Source organism: Taudactylus pleione, unplaced genomic scaffold (assembly GCF_031769625.1).
Source record: "Taudactylus pleione unplaced genomic scaffold, aTauple2 ptg000015l, whole genome shotgun sequence".
NCBI classification, from domain to species: Eukaryota; Metazoa; Chordata; class Amphibia; order Anura; family Myobatrachidae; genus Taudactylus; species Taudactylus pleione.
Window position 1 is genome coordinate 23,977,272 of NW_028284417.1, and position 15,966 is coordinate 23,993,237.

At 38.5% G+C, this 15,966-nt stretch overlaps 1 protein-coding gene across 1 annotated transcript in view; it reads right to left on the bottom strand.

The window, feature by feature from the left end:
• The window catches only part of NT5E (5'-nucleotidase ecto), a 120,819-nt gene that overhangs the window by 6,300 nt on the left and 98,553 nt on the right, over positions 1–15,966 (bottom strand). Inside the window, exon 7 of the mRNA XM_088470749.1 lies at positions 10,616–10,765. Coding sequence (XP_088326875.1) covers positions 10,616–10,765 — 150 coding nt within the window. The remainder of the gene's footprint in view (positions 1–10,615; positions 10,766–15,966) is intronic.

A 15,966-nucleotide genomic window follows, 5' to 3' on the forward strand; every position in this document is an offset into this window, starting at 1 on the left:
CTATGAATAATTTATACATCCAAAAAATTGTTGGTGGTGCTCCCACAGCCTAAGTATAACAGAGTATTTAACAGAAGAGAAAGTAAGGCTATTCTTGGGGCACACTTATATAAGAATTCTTAATATTAAAGTAAAATATAGCTTTTAATAATTATAGTAAAAACATACCAGGTTCATACACAATTATTAATGGCGAAAATATAGTAGACAATTTCTGCAAAGTACCCCACAAACCAAATTATGGGTTACAATGAATATGCTTAATTATAGGGTAATGCAACAAATACCATAGAGATTGGTATATAGGCTACACAGTATGCAATCCTATGATCCCCATTAAACAGTACAATATATGTCTACAGAACCTGGTATTCTTAAGTGGTCCCCCACATTAATACTAACCAGGCCTATCACTGGATCGCTTCCAAGATCAGACGAGTTTGGGCATAATGGGTGAAGTATGACTGTAGACCATCGCTACTGAAAATATATGGGGATTCACCCTATGCACACAGTCTAGCCTATTATAAAATGTAGGACTATTCTCAGTAGAGAGGTCCAATTGATAATTCGTTGCTGTCAAGACAGGTGATGCATAGGCATGCCTTACTTGTGATGCAATCAGTTTGGCAAATATAACTTATAAAGAACATCACATAGGTAACTGTATCAAAAAATTATAATACTGAGTTCCAAGCGTACATAGAAAAATAGGAACTTTACATTGGTGACAAACAAAGTAACAAAGCCTGACAAAACATATAAAGTACACATGTACTAAAAGCAATCATCACATAAACATGGAACATCATTGAAAATATATTGTTAATAATTGTGATAATTGCCTAGAACCCTCCTTATCCAGACAAATCCCCTGCAATTAAACAATTTCTGTCAATGTTTTCTGCCTCAACTGAAAATGCCCAAAATTACATATTAATGCTGCAGTAAGGCAGATTAGCATACAACCTCAATGTCCTTAATATATATCACACACAGAGAAATCCCAAAGGATGCACAAGGAATAGCAGCCATAAATGGGAAGCGAGCTATGTAGCAGGACTGCGTTGTATACAAATCAAAATAGCAATTGGGGGATAGCCATGGAAAGGAGAGATAAATATGAGACAGGCTAGGACTTCATAAGTCTAACCGGCTGACCAGACATGGTAATCTGTCAGCCTTTATACGTTACCAGTGTGGGGTAAAGTGGAGCCCAGTCCGTGCACTGGCTGGGTTGTCCTGAATATCAGCAGACTGTCACGTGGAGAAAGAGGACGCGCGTTTCACCCGCATCGAGGCTTGATCACCTCATGTAGTAACAGAGCAAGTGGTAATCCATTTAAACATGTACGAGGTACACGTCACTTACCCACGACTAAGGTCGCGGCTCGCCGCTGTAACACTGATCACAGTGCAATACAGCCTCCCATTTCAATTCGATTGGTCCATTTTTCTATGAGCTAATACTAACCAATCAGGTGGTCTCAGATGGACGCAATATCTATTGGGATATGTAGTTCAAAAATCAATTAACAATAAATCAGGGAAAAGAACACTGGTAGCCGGAAATTAATAAAGCGAACATAGAAAAATAGACCAATCAAGTGGTCCCAGATGGATGCAATGCCTATTGGGATATGTAGTTCAAAGCCAAATGACAGTAAATCAGGGAAAAGAACACTGGTAGCCGGAGATTAATAAAACGGACATTTATATATAATCCTAGTATATTGAACAATGTAGATTCAATCCAGCTATCATACTAGGTACAGCTAATAGTACATAAGGACACACTAAACTCCTATACAAATCACAGATAAAACGTAGTTGTGCTAAAGAATCATAATGTAAGTATAGGTTAATATTCATAAATATTCAAATAGGGGGGGAAAAACAAGGTTTATGATAAAAAGGACAAAATATTAAGTCATAAGAAAACCAAAAAGTATAATTGTACACAGCCTGCTGTATTGGTAGTTGCAGGTGACTTATAATGTATTGAAAACATTAGGATCCACTAAGGGAACTATATCATAAATAAAACACTAATATTGATCATACTACTATTAGGTGATAATAAAATTATAAAACATGTTATCTGGAATAAAACCAGATCCAAGATTTAGTAGAATCAGAGTGAACACTAAATAAAAGAGTGAAAAATTATTATGATGGTACAAAACCAATATAAATCAAATGTACCAATAAAGTGAAAAATTAAATCTACGTGACAAACAAAATTAAATGGAAATCATCTGATTATAACCTAATATGATATAATCCACAGTGACTGAGTGACTAAGTATTAAAAATGATAATAAGTGGAAGTATTATAGAATTATGATAGTGAAATATATAATTACATACCATACTGTGCTCAGTGTGAGTGGTAGGTGCGTGACAATATTAGAATTTAAATCACGAAGTGAATTATTTAAAAAGAGTAAATAATGCAGGGAATTAAAAATATATTACAAAAATACACTGTAATTAATATACTCGTTCATTCCTCTAGGAGATAGAGCCCCTAATTTGAATGTCCAGTAGCTCTCTCGCTGCATCAGTTGTTGCATGAGATCGCCACCACGAATTCCCAATGATACTTTTTCCAAACCAAAAATACGTAAATCATTGGGATTATCATTATGGTGCAGATGAAAATGTCTCGCAACAGAGGTCAACTTCTCAAATTTCGCAAGATCAGATCGAGCATTCCTGATAGTCCCAACGTGTTCCAAAATGCGTTGTCTAAAGTTCGTTGTTGTAATCCCTACGTATTTCATATCGCAACTGCACGTCAGGCAGTACACAACCCCCATGGTGCTACAGTTAATAAAATCTTTGATCAAAGAGGTATTACCGTATTTGTCTTGGACCCTATCACTTTTTGCCATGTACTGGCATGCTTTGCATGTCCCGCATGGAAATGAACCATGTATTGTGTTATCCTTCTTAGGGAATTTGACGTAATGACTCTGGACAAGATTGTCACGTAAGTTTCTAGACCTCCGCCAACCCATTGCAACTTTGGTACCTAATATTTTAGACAAAAACTCATCCAATAATAGGATGGACCAATGTTTCTGAATAATGTCCTGAATGGTCCCCCATTCCTTGTTGAAATTACCAATAAACCGTACAGTTTCAGTCTTCTTAATGGTTCTTTGGACTCCAGGACAATGTTCTTCTTTTTTAAAAATCATAGCTTCCCTTTGAATGGAGGAAATACTAGCCTTTGCTTTTTTAATACATCTTTTGCTGTATCCTCTTTCTGCCAGACGTTCCGAAAGTTCCAAGCTTTTGATCTTGTATATTGATTCCTCTGAGCAATTACGTTTAAGACATAGGAATTCGCCTTTGGGTAGGTTTTCCACAGTCGGCGGGAAGTGTGCGCTTGTCTGGTGTAGGAGACTATTCGTCACTGTTATTTTACGAAAAAGTTCAGTATGGATAACACCTTCAGGAGTTTTATAAATTTTAAGATCTAAAAATGATACCCAATCACAACTATAATGGTAGGTCAACCTTATGTTGAGATCATTTTTATTTAACTCCTGAATGAATTCCAAACGTAAGCTCTCCTCACCACCCGCCAACAAATTGAGTATATTTATCCATTTGGTCACCAAAGACAATTTCCCGCTCCCACCTGCCCAAGAAGAGGTTGGCATAAGTGGGGGCACAAGCAGTCCCCATTGCCGTCCCCCTCGTCTGCAGGTAGAAGCGGTCTCCGAAGGTGAAATAATTTTTGGTCATAATAAATCTGAGAATATCCAATAAAAATTTGTCCTAATGTTTTCAATACATTATAAGTCACCTGCAACTACCAATACAGCAGGCTGTGTACGATTATAGTTTTTGGTTTTCTTATGACTTAATATTTTGTCCTTTTTATCATAAACCTTGTTTTTCCCCCCCTATTTGAATATTTATGAATATTAACCTATACTTACATTATGATTCTTTAGCACAACTCCATTTTATCTGTGATCTGTATAGGAGTTTAGTGTGTCCTTATGTACTATTAGCTGTACCTAGTATGATAGCTGGATTGAATCTACATTGTTCAATATACTAGGATTATATATAAATGTCCGTTTTATTAATCTCCGGCTACCAGTGTTCTTTTCCCTGATTTACTGTCATTTGGCTTTGAACTACATATCCCAATAGGCATTGCATCCATCTGGGACCACTTGATTGGTCTATTTTTCTATGTTCGCTTTATTAATTTCTGGCTACCAGTGTTCTTTTCCCTGATTTATTGTTAATCGATTTTTGAACTACATATCCCAATAGGTATTGCGTCCATCTGAGACCACCTGATTGGTTAGTATTAGCTCATAGAAAAATGGACCAATCGAATTGAAATGGGAGGCTGTATTGCACTGTGATCAGTGTTACAGCGGTGAGCCGCGACCTTAGTCGCGGGTAAGTGACGTGTACCTCGTACACGTTTAAATGGATTACCACTTGCTCTGTTACTACATGAGGTGATCAAGCCTCGATGCGGGCGAAACGCGCGTCCTCTTTCTCTACGTGACAGTCTGCTGATATTCAGGACAACCCAGCCAGTGCACGGACTAGGCTCCACTTTACCCCACACTGGTAACGTATAAAGGCTGACAGATTACCATGTCTGGTCAGCCGGTTAGACTTATGAAGTCCTAGCTTGTCTCATATTTATCTCTCCTTTCCATGGCTATCCCCCAATTGCTATTTTGATTTGTATACAACGCAGTCCTGCTACATAGCTCGCTTCCCATTTATGGCTGCTATTCCTTGTGCATCCTTTGGGATTTCTCTGTGTTTGATATATATTAAGGACATTGAGGTTGTATGCTAATCTGCCTTACTGCAGCATTAATATGTAATTTTGGGCATTTTCAGTTGAGGCAGAAAACATTGACAGACATTGTTTATTTGCAGGGGATTTGTCTGGATAAGGAGGGTTCTAGGCAATTATCACAATTATTAACAATATATTTTCAATGATGTTCCATGTTTATGTGATGATTGCTTTTAGTACATGTGTACTTTATATGTTTTGTCAGGCTTTGTTACTTTGTTTGTCACCAATGTAAAGTTCCTATTTTTCTATGTATGCTTAGAACTCAGTATTATAATTTTTTGATACAGTTACCTATGTGATGTTCTTTATAAGTTATATATGCCAAACTGATTGCATCACAAGTAAGGCATGCCTATGCATCACCTGTCTTGACAGCAACGAATTATCAATTGGACCTCTCTACTGAGAATAGTCCTACATTTTATAATAGGCTCAGACTGTGTGCATAGGGTGAATCCCCATATATTTTCAGTAGCGATGGTCTACAGTCATACTTCACCCATTATGCCCAAACTCGTCTGATCTTGGAAGCGATCCAGTGATAGGCCTGGTTAGTATTAATGTGGGGGACCACTTAAGAATACCAGGTTCTGTAGACATATATTGTACTGTTTAATGGGGATCATAGGATTGCATACTGTGTAGCCTATATACCAATCTCTATGGTATTTGTTGCATTACCCTATAATTAAGCATATTCATTGTAACCCACAATTTGGTGTGTGGGGTACTTTGCAGAAATTGTCTACTATATTTTCGCCATTAATAATTGTGTATGTACCTGGTATGTTTTTACTATATTTATTAAAAGCTATATTTTACTTTAATATTAAGAATTCTTATATAAGTGTGCCCCAAGAATAGCCTTACTTTCTCTTCTGTTAAATACAACATTCTTAAAAAGAAAGAATGCACCAGAGAGCTCAGCAACACCAAAAGACCCGGAAGACCACGGAAAACAACTGTGGTGGATGACAGAAGAATTATTTTCCTGGTGAAGAAAAGCCCCTTCACAACACTTGGCCAAATCAAGAACACTCTCCAGGAGGTAGGTGTATATGAGTCAAAGTCAACAATCAAGTGAAGACTTCACAAGAGTGAATATAGAGGGTTCACCACAAGATGTAAACCATTGGTGAGCCTCAAAAACAGGAAGACCAGATTAGAGTTTGCCGAACATCATCTAAAAAAGCCATTACAGTTCTGGAACAACATCCTATGGACAGATGAGACAAAGATCAACTTGTACCAGAGTGATGGGAAGAGAAGAGTATGGAGTAGGAAAGGACCTGCTCATGATCCAAAACATACCACCTCATCAGTGAAGCATGGGTGGTGGTAGTGGCATGGCGTGGGCATGTATGGCTGCCAATGGAACTGGTTCCCTTCTATTTATTGATGATGTGACTGCTGACAAAAGCAGCAGAATTAATTATATGCTCATATTCAGTCAAATGCTTCAGAACTCATTGTCCATCTGCACTGTAAAGCGCCGTCCAATGACCAGAAGCATACTGCAAAAGCAACCAAAGAGTTTTTTAAGGCTAAAAAGTGGAATGTTATGCAATGGCCAAGTCAATCCCCTGACCTGAATCTGATTGAGCATGCATTTCACTTGATGAAGACAAAACTGAAGGGAAAATGCCCCAAGAACAAGCAGGAACTGAAGACATTTGCAGTAGAGGCCTGGCAGAGCATCACCAGGTATGAAACCCAGCGTTTGGTGATGTCTATGCGTTCCAGACTTCAGGCTGTAATTGCCTGCAAAGGATTTGCAACAAAGTATTAAAAACTGAAAGTTAGATTTAGGATTGTTTAATTTGTCCCAATACTTTTGGCCTCTTAAAAAGTGGGAGGCACATATAGAAACCGTTGTAATTTCTACACCGTTCACCTGATTTGGATGTGATTACCCTCAAATTAAATCTGAAAGTCTGCAGTTAAAGCACATCTTGTTTGTTTCATGTCAAAGCCATTGTGGTGGTGAATAGAGGCCAAAATATGAAAATTCTGTCAATGTCCCAATATTTATGCACCTGACTGTATATATTATATATAATATATACAACGGGTAAAATAAGTATTGAACACATCAACATTTTTCTCAGTAAAGATATTGGTAATGGGGCTATAGTAATGAAATTGTCATCAAATATCAGCAACAACCCATGCAATCCACACATGCAAAGAAATCAAACCATAGATGTTCATAAATTAAGTTATATGTAATAATGTGAAATGACACAGGGAAAATGTATTGAACACATGAAAGGGAGGTGCAAAAAGGCATGGAAAGCCAAGACACCAGCTGAAATCTATCAGAAAATAGAAAGAAATCCTGCCCCTTGTCAGTGCAAATTAATATAAGCTGGTTCAGTCACAACTGATGGCCTATAAGAAGGTGTTTCATTGCCAAGGTGTCACACAAGAAACATCTCATGATGAGTAAAAGCAAAGAGCTCTCTCAACACCGTCGTAACTTTATTGTTGCAAAACATACTGATGGCATTGGTTACATACATATTCTAAACTTCTGAAAGTTACAGTGAGCACTGTTGGGGCCATAATCCAAAAGTGAAATGAACATAATTTCACCATAAACCGGCCACGACCAGGTGCTCCTCGCAAGATTTCTGACAAAGGAGTGAAAAAAATTCAGAAGAGTTGTCCAAAAGCCACTTGTGGAGAGCTTCAGAAAGACCTGGAATTAGCAGGTACAATTGTTTCAAAGAATACAATAAGTAATGCAACTCAACCGCCATGGCCTGTATGCACGCTCACCACGCAAGACTCCATTGCTGAAGAAAAAGCATGTTGAAGCTCGTTTAAAGTTTGCTCCACAACATTTGGACAAGCCTGTAAAATACTGGGAGAATATAGTCTAGTTAGATGAGACCAAAATGTAACTTTTTGGATGCCATAATACACACCATGTTTGGAGGAGAAATGGCACTGCACATCATCCCAAAAACACCATACCAACAGTGAAGATGGAGGTGGGAACATCATGGCGGGGGGGGGGGGGAGTTTTTCAGCATATAGTACTAGGATACTTTATATGATTGAAGGAAGGGTGAATGGAAAAATGTACCGAGACATTCTAGATAAAAATCTGCTGCCATCTACCAGGATGCTGAAGATGAAACGAGGGTGGACATTTCAGCAAGACAATGATCCCTAACACACAGCCAAGGACACTCACAGTTGGTTTCAAAGTGAGAAAATAAAGCTGCTAGAATGGCCCAGCCAATCACATGACTTGAATCCAATTGAATATGGAAAGAACTAAAGATCAGAGTTCATAGAAGAGGCCCACGTAACCTTCAAGATTTGAAGACTGTTTGTGTGGAAGAATGGGGTAAAATCACACCTGAGTAATGCATGCGACTAGTTTCTCCATACAGGAGGCGTCTTGAAGCTGTCATTACCAACAAAGGCTTTTGTACGAAGTATTAAATACATTTCAGTAAGCGTGTTCAATCCTTTTTCCCTGTGTCATTTCATATTATAACACATAATTTATGGACATCTATGGTTTGATTTCTTTGCATGTGTGGATTGCATGGTTGTTGCTGATATTTGGTGAAAATTTCATTACAATAGCCCCATTACAAATATATTTACTGAGAAAAATGTTGATGTGTTCATTAGGGGAATGGGAGACAGATACATATGGGGAGGGGGCTGATATTGATATATGAGGGGGGAGATAAAGACAAATGAGGAGTAGATGGGGTGTGGGGGTATGCCTGTGCTGTGAGTGATGGGTGCTGACTGCCGTGCTGGGTGAGTAGTGCTGTTAGCTGTTCTGTGCTGGCTGAGGGGTGCTGGATGAGGTGTGATGGCTGCTGTACTGTAATCTGTGCTGTGAGGGGCGCTGTGCTGGGTGAGTGGTTTTGTGCTGTAATCTGTGCTGGGTGATGAGTGCTGGGAGAGGGGTACTGTATTGGGTGAGGGGTGATGGGTGCTGTGCTGTAATCTGTGCTGGGCGAGAGGTGCTGTACTATAATCTGTGCTGTGAGGGGGTGCTGTACTGGGAGAGGGCTACTGTACTGAATGAGGGATGATGGATGTTGTACTGTGATCTGCTGTGAGAGGTGCTGTGCTGTAATCTCTGCTGGGCAAGAGGTGCTGTACTATAATCTGTGTTCAGCGAGAGGTGCTGTACTATAATCTGTGCTGTGAGGGGTGCTGTACTGGGAGAGGGGAACTGTACTGATAAGCCACTCAGATAAGCCAAGCAAACTATTCTAGGCAACTATGGTACTACACTTTGGGTATTATATTTCAGAGGACAAAAAGATTACTCCTGAATCACTCATTTTTATAGGTGGCTAGAGAGTGAAGGGGGTAGATGTCCTTCAGAAATTAGTTTTTGTTTATGGCATTTCTTCAATACCTATCTGAAACCATACTGTGATGCTAAGTACATAACGTACATCAGAGAGTTTTGTGATAGTTGTGCCTCTCAGAATAAGAACTACTGCATGTTCTTCATGTTTGTGTAATTGCATCTTAGTTTGGTTTTAAAATTGAGTGTTTTTTCTCCTGTCCGTGGAAATTTCTATATGCCTGTGGAGAAAAAGCTTAAATTAAAAAGATTACTTTTCCCCAAAAAGTATGATCTAGTATTTGCAAGTGTTGGGACAGTTCACATTCTAGAATCAGATTTTAAATGGGTGAACTGGCAGGGAGCAGCACAATATTCAATATTCAGTACCAACCATAAAACGTTTAAAATGAGTGAGGCTAACAGACTGACAATTCAGGCAAGGTCAGGTTTGGTTGGACTTTCTGCTTATAGTGTGGAACCTGTCTGACAACACAAGATGATAATGCGGGGGTTGAAGTATGATCTTGTTATAGCAAACATAAAGGAACTGCAGTGTAAGAGTCATGTGGGAGAGGCTAAAAGAAAGCTATGGTGGCACTGCTAGCAGCCATGGAGTACAACAATGTAAACCAGCTGCCATTTTACAAACACATTGTAGAGGGTAATACAGAAGTACAAGAAAATGGTGATGCGAATTCCCCAGGTGTTTATGATGACTGAATAATATTGTGTTCATTGTGCAGAGAAAAAAAGAACATGTGTTAACACAAACGTGACCTTTCTTTTAACTTAAAAATAAACTATATAGAAGGGAATACTTGCTATTAAGTAACATAATAATAAATCGTTACAGTCAAACGTTCTTTGTAGTATAATGGAACCACTTCTACGTGTATTTTAAATTGAAGATTCACGCCAAATGTACTAAATACCCATTTGTTTCCAAAAGCTACCAAATCCAAATTTATTTTTGAATAACTCCATAATAAAGGACAAAGTACAGATGTAGCCACGCTCATCCATCCCGCAATACAAGCGCATCGCAGCATGGATGGCGCGACTAGTGTGCCCGCATCTATGGTGTGCACATGCGTACGCACACACCTGCCATAGCTTGAAATGGGCAAACCCCAGCCGCGCTTATTTGCGGCTCGGCGAGGGCTGCGCTATGCCGCGGTGCATGTGCCCATGCACACGCATCGCGGAAACGATGTAGCCGGCTACATCTGTATCTTTTTGGCGTATGTAAATATGATGTTTGGGTCGGAAAGAATATATGAGCAAAGAATGACCGCGGTCACTAGAATTGCATTTCTATCAAAATGAGTTCACGATTTCCAAAATCTATAATTGTTGCACAGCATATGTACTAGGTCTACATTATCTTCATTATGCATTGATATAAATAAATTAGAAATTCAACATACCACCAACTTGTAGAAACTCTCCGGTACTACCTCCGTAACGATGTACACTGTGCTCAAATGCCTTTTTTAGGGTGGATCCCTTGACTTCAATCAGATCAAATGTACCTCCAAAGGGGAGCACGGATATCAGGTCTTCAGTAGTTATGCTTCCTGTGAATTTATAGAAGTATTATTTATCATGCTTTTCTATAACTAGGAATGCATTACTTCAATTATAAAAACAGACAGGACCTTTGTTTCTTGACTTAAAAATCAACATATCAATTGACAGCACTATCTCTGTTATGCTATGATCTCGATATTACCCCACCTGACAAAAGATATTGACAGTTGCATTTATGGATATAGTAGCTTGTTTGGTAGAATTCAGGAGAAAAGCGCCTAATGCTAAGAATGAACTTGTCACACCCACCTTACCAGCAGAAAAGGTATCAAATAAGGTCAAAGAAACCTGGCTTAACAATAACAACCCAGGTTTTTAACACTGTAATATAGGCAAAGTGTGTAAGGCCACAAGAATCAAGTGCCCAACTCCCGTCCTGACCGTTAATTCAAATATTGCGATAGAGAAGTTAAAAATTAAGAAGCAGCTCACCTACAACACCAAGGGAATGATTTATCTTTTAACATTAGTTGCAGCCTCCAATATATAGGTTGCACAATAAGAACACTGACTAAAAGAATAGGGGAACACATAAGAAACATTACAAAAGAGGTAACTACCCATAGTATCTCCGAGCATTACAGGACTACTCATAAGCATGACCGAGCTGCCTTTCATTCCAAGCTATCAAAAAAGTAGACTTTCCCTGGAGAGGAGGAAACTACATTGAAATAATGTCCAAGAAAGAATGGATATATGATATTGAGACCCTAACACCAAAAGGCCTCAATATAGACTTTGAGCCCACCAGTTTTCTCGAAGACTAGACTTTTGGGACATTTAAAAGGAATGAGTCTGGACTTTTAGACATTAATGGGGGTCAGTCAACACTCACTCCATAGTGATACTTATGTACAGTCACAAAGTAAATATTGAACAACGCTAATGAACCCAGGTGGTAAGAACCATGATTATAATACCAAATTAAAATGAATTAAAATAAATTTAACCATAATATAATACATACAAGACTTAATAAAGAGTGTCAACATATAATCAATCTGCATATATATTATAGCACTCCATACAGCTTGGATGCAAATAGCTGATGTATTGCTTCATATACATAGAAAATTAAAAACGTGTCCATTGGATAATGAATCATTGTACAGTAGATCCAGATAAAGGCAATAATAAAAGAGTGAATGAATGATCACTGATGCGAAAAAATTATATAAATGAAATAGTAAATGTCTGATCAAAAATCTTAATTCAAAAAGCAAACATCTTATAATAGAGCAGGAACTGGCCTCAATTGGTTAATCCAGGATATTATACGGCTTGGTTAGTAATTACCAGACTTGTTATGAATGCTCATGGTCCGATGTACATGCAGAGATGACTGCAATGGTGTGCTGAAGGTAAAGTACAAGACTGGAAAAGATGAGAAATGCTGGTCCAGAAAAAGTCCAAAAGCGGCTCCAATGATTTAGTAGTCTGTGCCTGTGGGGTCCCAAACGCGTTTCGTTGTGGAATAGCCCACAACTTCCTCAGTAGCATGACGTAGACTCACACCTTCCTGGCAACACTCAAATACATCCGACTTTGGAAGTTAAGTAAGATGGTGCCTTAATTGCATTAAGAAGAGAGACCCCTCAAGAGCATCAGGTATTGTATCTCTTATCCCCAAAGGACCCAGACAACCCCCAAGTGTGGATAGGAAGTGACTTCTACCAATTAAGTCCTAAAGATATTAAGTGACTTTTTACAGCAAGATTGGGATTCCACACCAATGAAAACTACAGGATCATTAAATTAAAGGATACTTTTATTAAAATTAAAGTCCATCCCCCACATCATACCATACAACCTCAAAATGGATAATCTCCCTACATCACCACTGTAATTTAAAGATACTGTGTGTTGCAAACCTCAAAAGGACCCTATCTATACTTATAATAAAGTTGTAATGGTTGTGTCTGTACATAGAATTTTTTTTTTTTGCAGAAATGTACAGTACTCCTTGTATGAACTATGGATACAACATTTTTTTTCTGATTTTTTTTGGTCTGTTCATTCTGGCATCACACAAAAACTACTGGATGAATTTGGATTGCGTTTTCAATATTGTATAGCTTAGTCACCTAGAAAGAAACTGAGGTATGTATTATCTCAATGTGACATCAGGGAGAGGAGCACTAAAGAAAAAAACAGATGTTTGGCATTCGGCGTGTGCAGTGTTCAGGCTCCTCAAGCCAAAAATGACTAGCTGTATATAAATATATTTTTTTGGGGACAAATATACTTTTAGGGACTCTAACTATGCAGACAAATTTTTTTTTTATAGAAATTTGCACAGTCCAAAATAACTATATGTATGTATATATAAAATATATATATATTGTGATAACTTGGGGTAATTAGCTCGGTAGATTGTTGTCAGTGGTGCAGAGTGCAAACATGGCATTCCAGTAAAATAAATGAAAATGGTGCTTTACTTCCAGCATGGAAATCGGGAAACAGAAATAGAAAATAACAAACAACCTAGCCCTTGTTTAGGGCACTAGCTCACTTCTTGAACCCTCTCTATCAAGGTGCAGCTAGTCTGCCAATAAAGTATTTGCCTGCTTTTCTGCAGGTCTATTGCCAGCTCAAGCCTGGCTTGGCTGCCACAGTGATACAAACACCATCACTCTTGGTGGCCTTCCCTGTATCCTCCAGGTATAGGCCCATGCTTCCTCAGCCTGCAGCCCAGCTGCTTCAATGTCACACAGTCTAAGAGGTTTATGCCCCCCTGCTTCCTGCAAGGTCCAGACACAGGCCTTCTGGTCCCCAATGGCTTGCTTCGCATCACTGGGCTCTCTGGCTGCCACAGTCCCACATAGATTGTCTCCAACAGCAGCCTGAGTGGTCTGCCTTCACATCAGCCCACACCTGAGCTCTCTCCACAAGGCAGCGCATAGGTGTGTCACAACTCAGTATTCTACCCTATTTCTGTGTGGGGTTGGAGGATCTCTCCAACCCCACACAGAATCTGCTGCTCACCATCGCCATCACTGGTGATACTGCCACTAAAATATATATATATATATATAATCAATAGCCAATTATGCACACTTTGGCATCCTAAACAATCATATAGTGCACTTGGAATAGATAAACAATCATATAGTGCAGCCCAATCCAGAAACTCCTTACCACCAGAGTAGAATGATTCTGAAATAAATGGATACAGGAGAGAGCACTCAGTAATGAGGTAAAACACACTTGTGTAAATAGCCACATACATTTAAAGTATCAAACAGCAAGCATGAAATTTCAATGGTCACCCAGTCCCTGGCAGATAGCAGCTACAGGAATGAGACCTCTTCCACGAGTAACGGCGGCTCTGGACACAGGCAGATATCGTCACAGAATCAACATCACAAGCCACACCTCAACATGTTTCTTCACTCAATTACTTCATCAGGAGATGACCGTTTAAATTTCATGCTTGCTGTCTTAAACTTTAAATGTATGTGGATATTTACACAAGAGTGTGTTTTACCTTATTACTGAGTGCGCTCTCCTGCATCCATTTAAATCAGATATTCAGATTATATATATATATATATATATATATATATTTAATTGCAGACCATGAAGGCAATCAGTTATATATGCATGTATATGCATATTTTTGCTTTAATCCCTGAAGGAAAACTGCAAATATTGTTTGCAAAGACATTTTGTGATCAATGTCCACAATATAAAATCTACATGACAATATTAGATGCCACTACTGTCTTTGTAAAATTGGTTCCACTGAGCAATAACAGACATCCACTCGAGCGAAGCTGCGGGCAAAGGCTAGTTTAAAATAAATTAATATATATATATATATATATATATATATTTATATTAAATCTAGAATGCTTACTATAAACATAATTTACAACCATCATTCATCCATTTCAAACAAATTATTCATAGAAAATAATTCAAGTTCCAGACATATACAATAATTGTGATAAATAAACACTGGCCCAAGTGCTTTCTATATAGTGATGAAAATTAGTACTGTTAAAGTCCATAATTCATGTTTAGAGATTTCCATAATACTTAGTTTATTCATGACATGTATAATTGATATAAACCTAGGCTATGTTTACAAACTGCACAAAACAGGTTAAGTGAGTAACCAAGAGAATATGGACAGATTGGAGTGCCAGGAACTCAGCCAAATGAAACACTAGAAACATAGGAAAAGACACACACAACCCTGCCCAATAAGGAAAGACTGCAGACAGATACATCTGTGATGAGTATGACAACCGGATAGGCCAAGTGAAATGCGTTGGATGTGCACACAACACAATCATGAAAATGGCAAGGAACACTGTGTAGCAAGTACCAGAGAGAAATGACCTGCTGCAGACTGCTGAGTTTGATCGCAGCACACCCGTCAAGAAGACACATGTGCTGAACACACTGCAAGTGACCCCTTCCAGGACACAGAAAGAAGAGTATAAGGTAAGTAGTGCACACACCATCACCTCCGGGATAACATCAGGAAAAGAACCATTATACAGGATGCTCTGCTCCTCACTCTAAAACAGAGATTCAAAAACTCGGTCCTCAAGGCACCCTAATGGTCCAGATTTTAAGGATAACCATGCTTGAGCATAAGTGACATAATTAGTACATAGTACATCAGTCAGTTTGATTTAACCATCTGTGCTCAGCCATGGATAGCCTTAAAACCTGAACTGTTAGGGTGCCTTGAGTACCAAGTTTGGGAAGCACTGCTCTAAAGTTTTACCTTTCCATCACCAAATGAACTTTTAAAGCAGCAGGGACATTAACTCTGATAAAGACGCGATATCTTGGCATTGCCAGCTGTCATACTCCAGTATTTAGGATTAAGAACCTTGTTTAATTCTTACATATTTATGTTTTTATGCATTATATTCATGCCCAATGGTACCACTATTAACTGTTTAAACGTGTGTGTATATATATATATATATATATATATATATATTTCATAGACAAAAAACCTTACGTCCTATTAAGGCTTCTTAGACATGATCTGAAGTTTCAAAAAAACCTATAGTATTTCTGCCAATCAAACTTAAAAAAGCAATGAAATTCCGAACATTAAGGCTGACGCCTTAATGGACGTGTTCCTCGCGCAATACAGATATGGTATGCCATCACACCCTGTGGTTAACTGCAGATGCAGCACTCTCACAGAGTGAGATTGCTG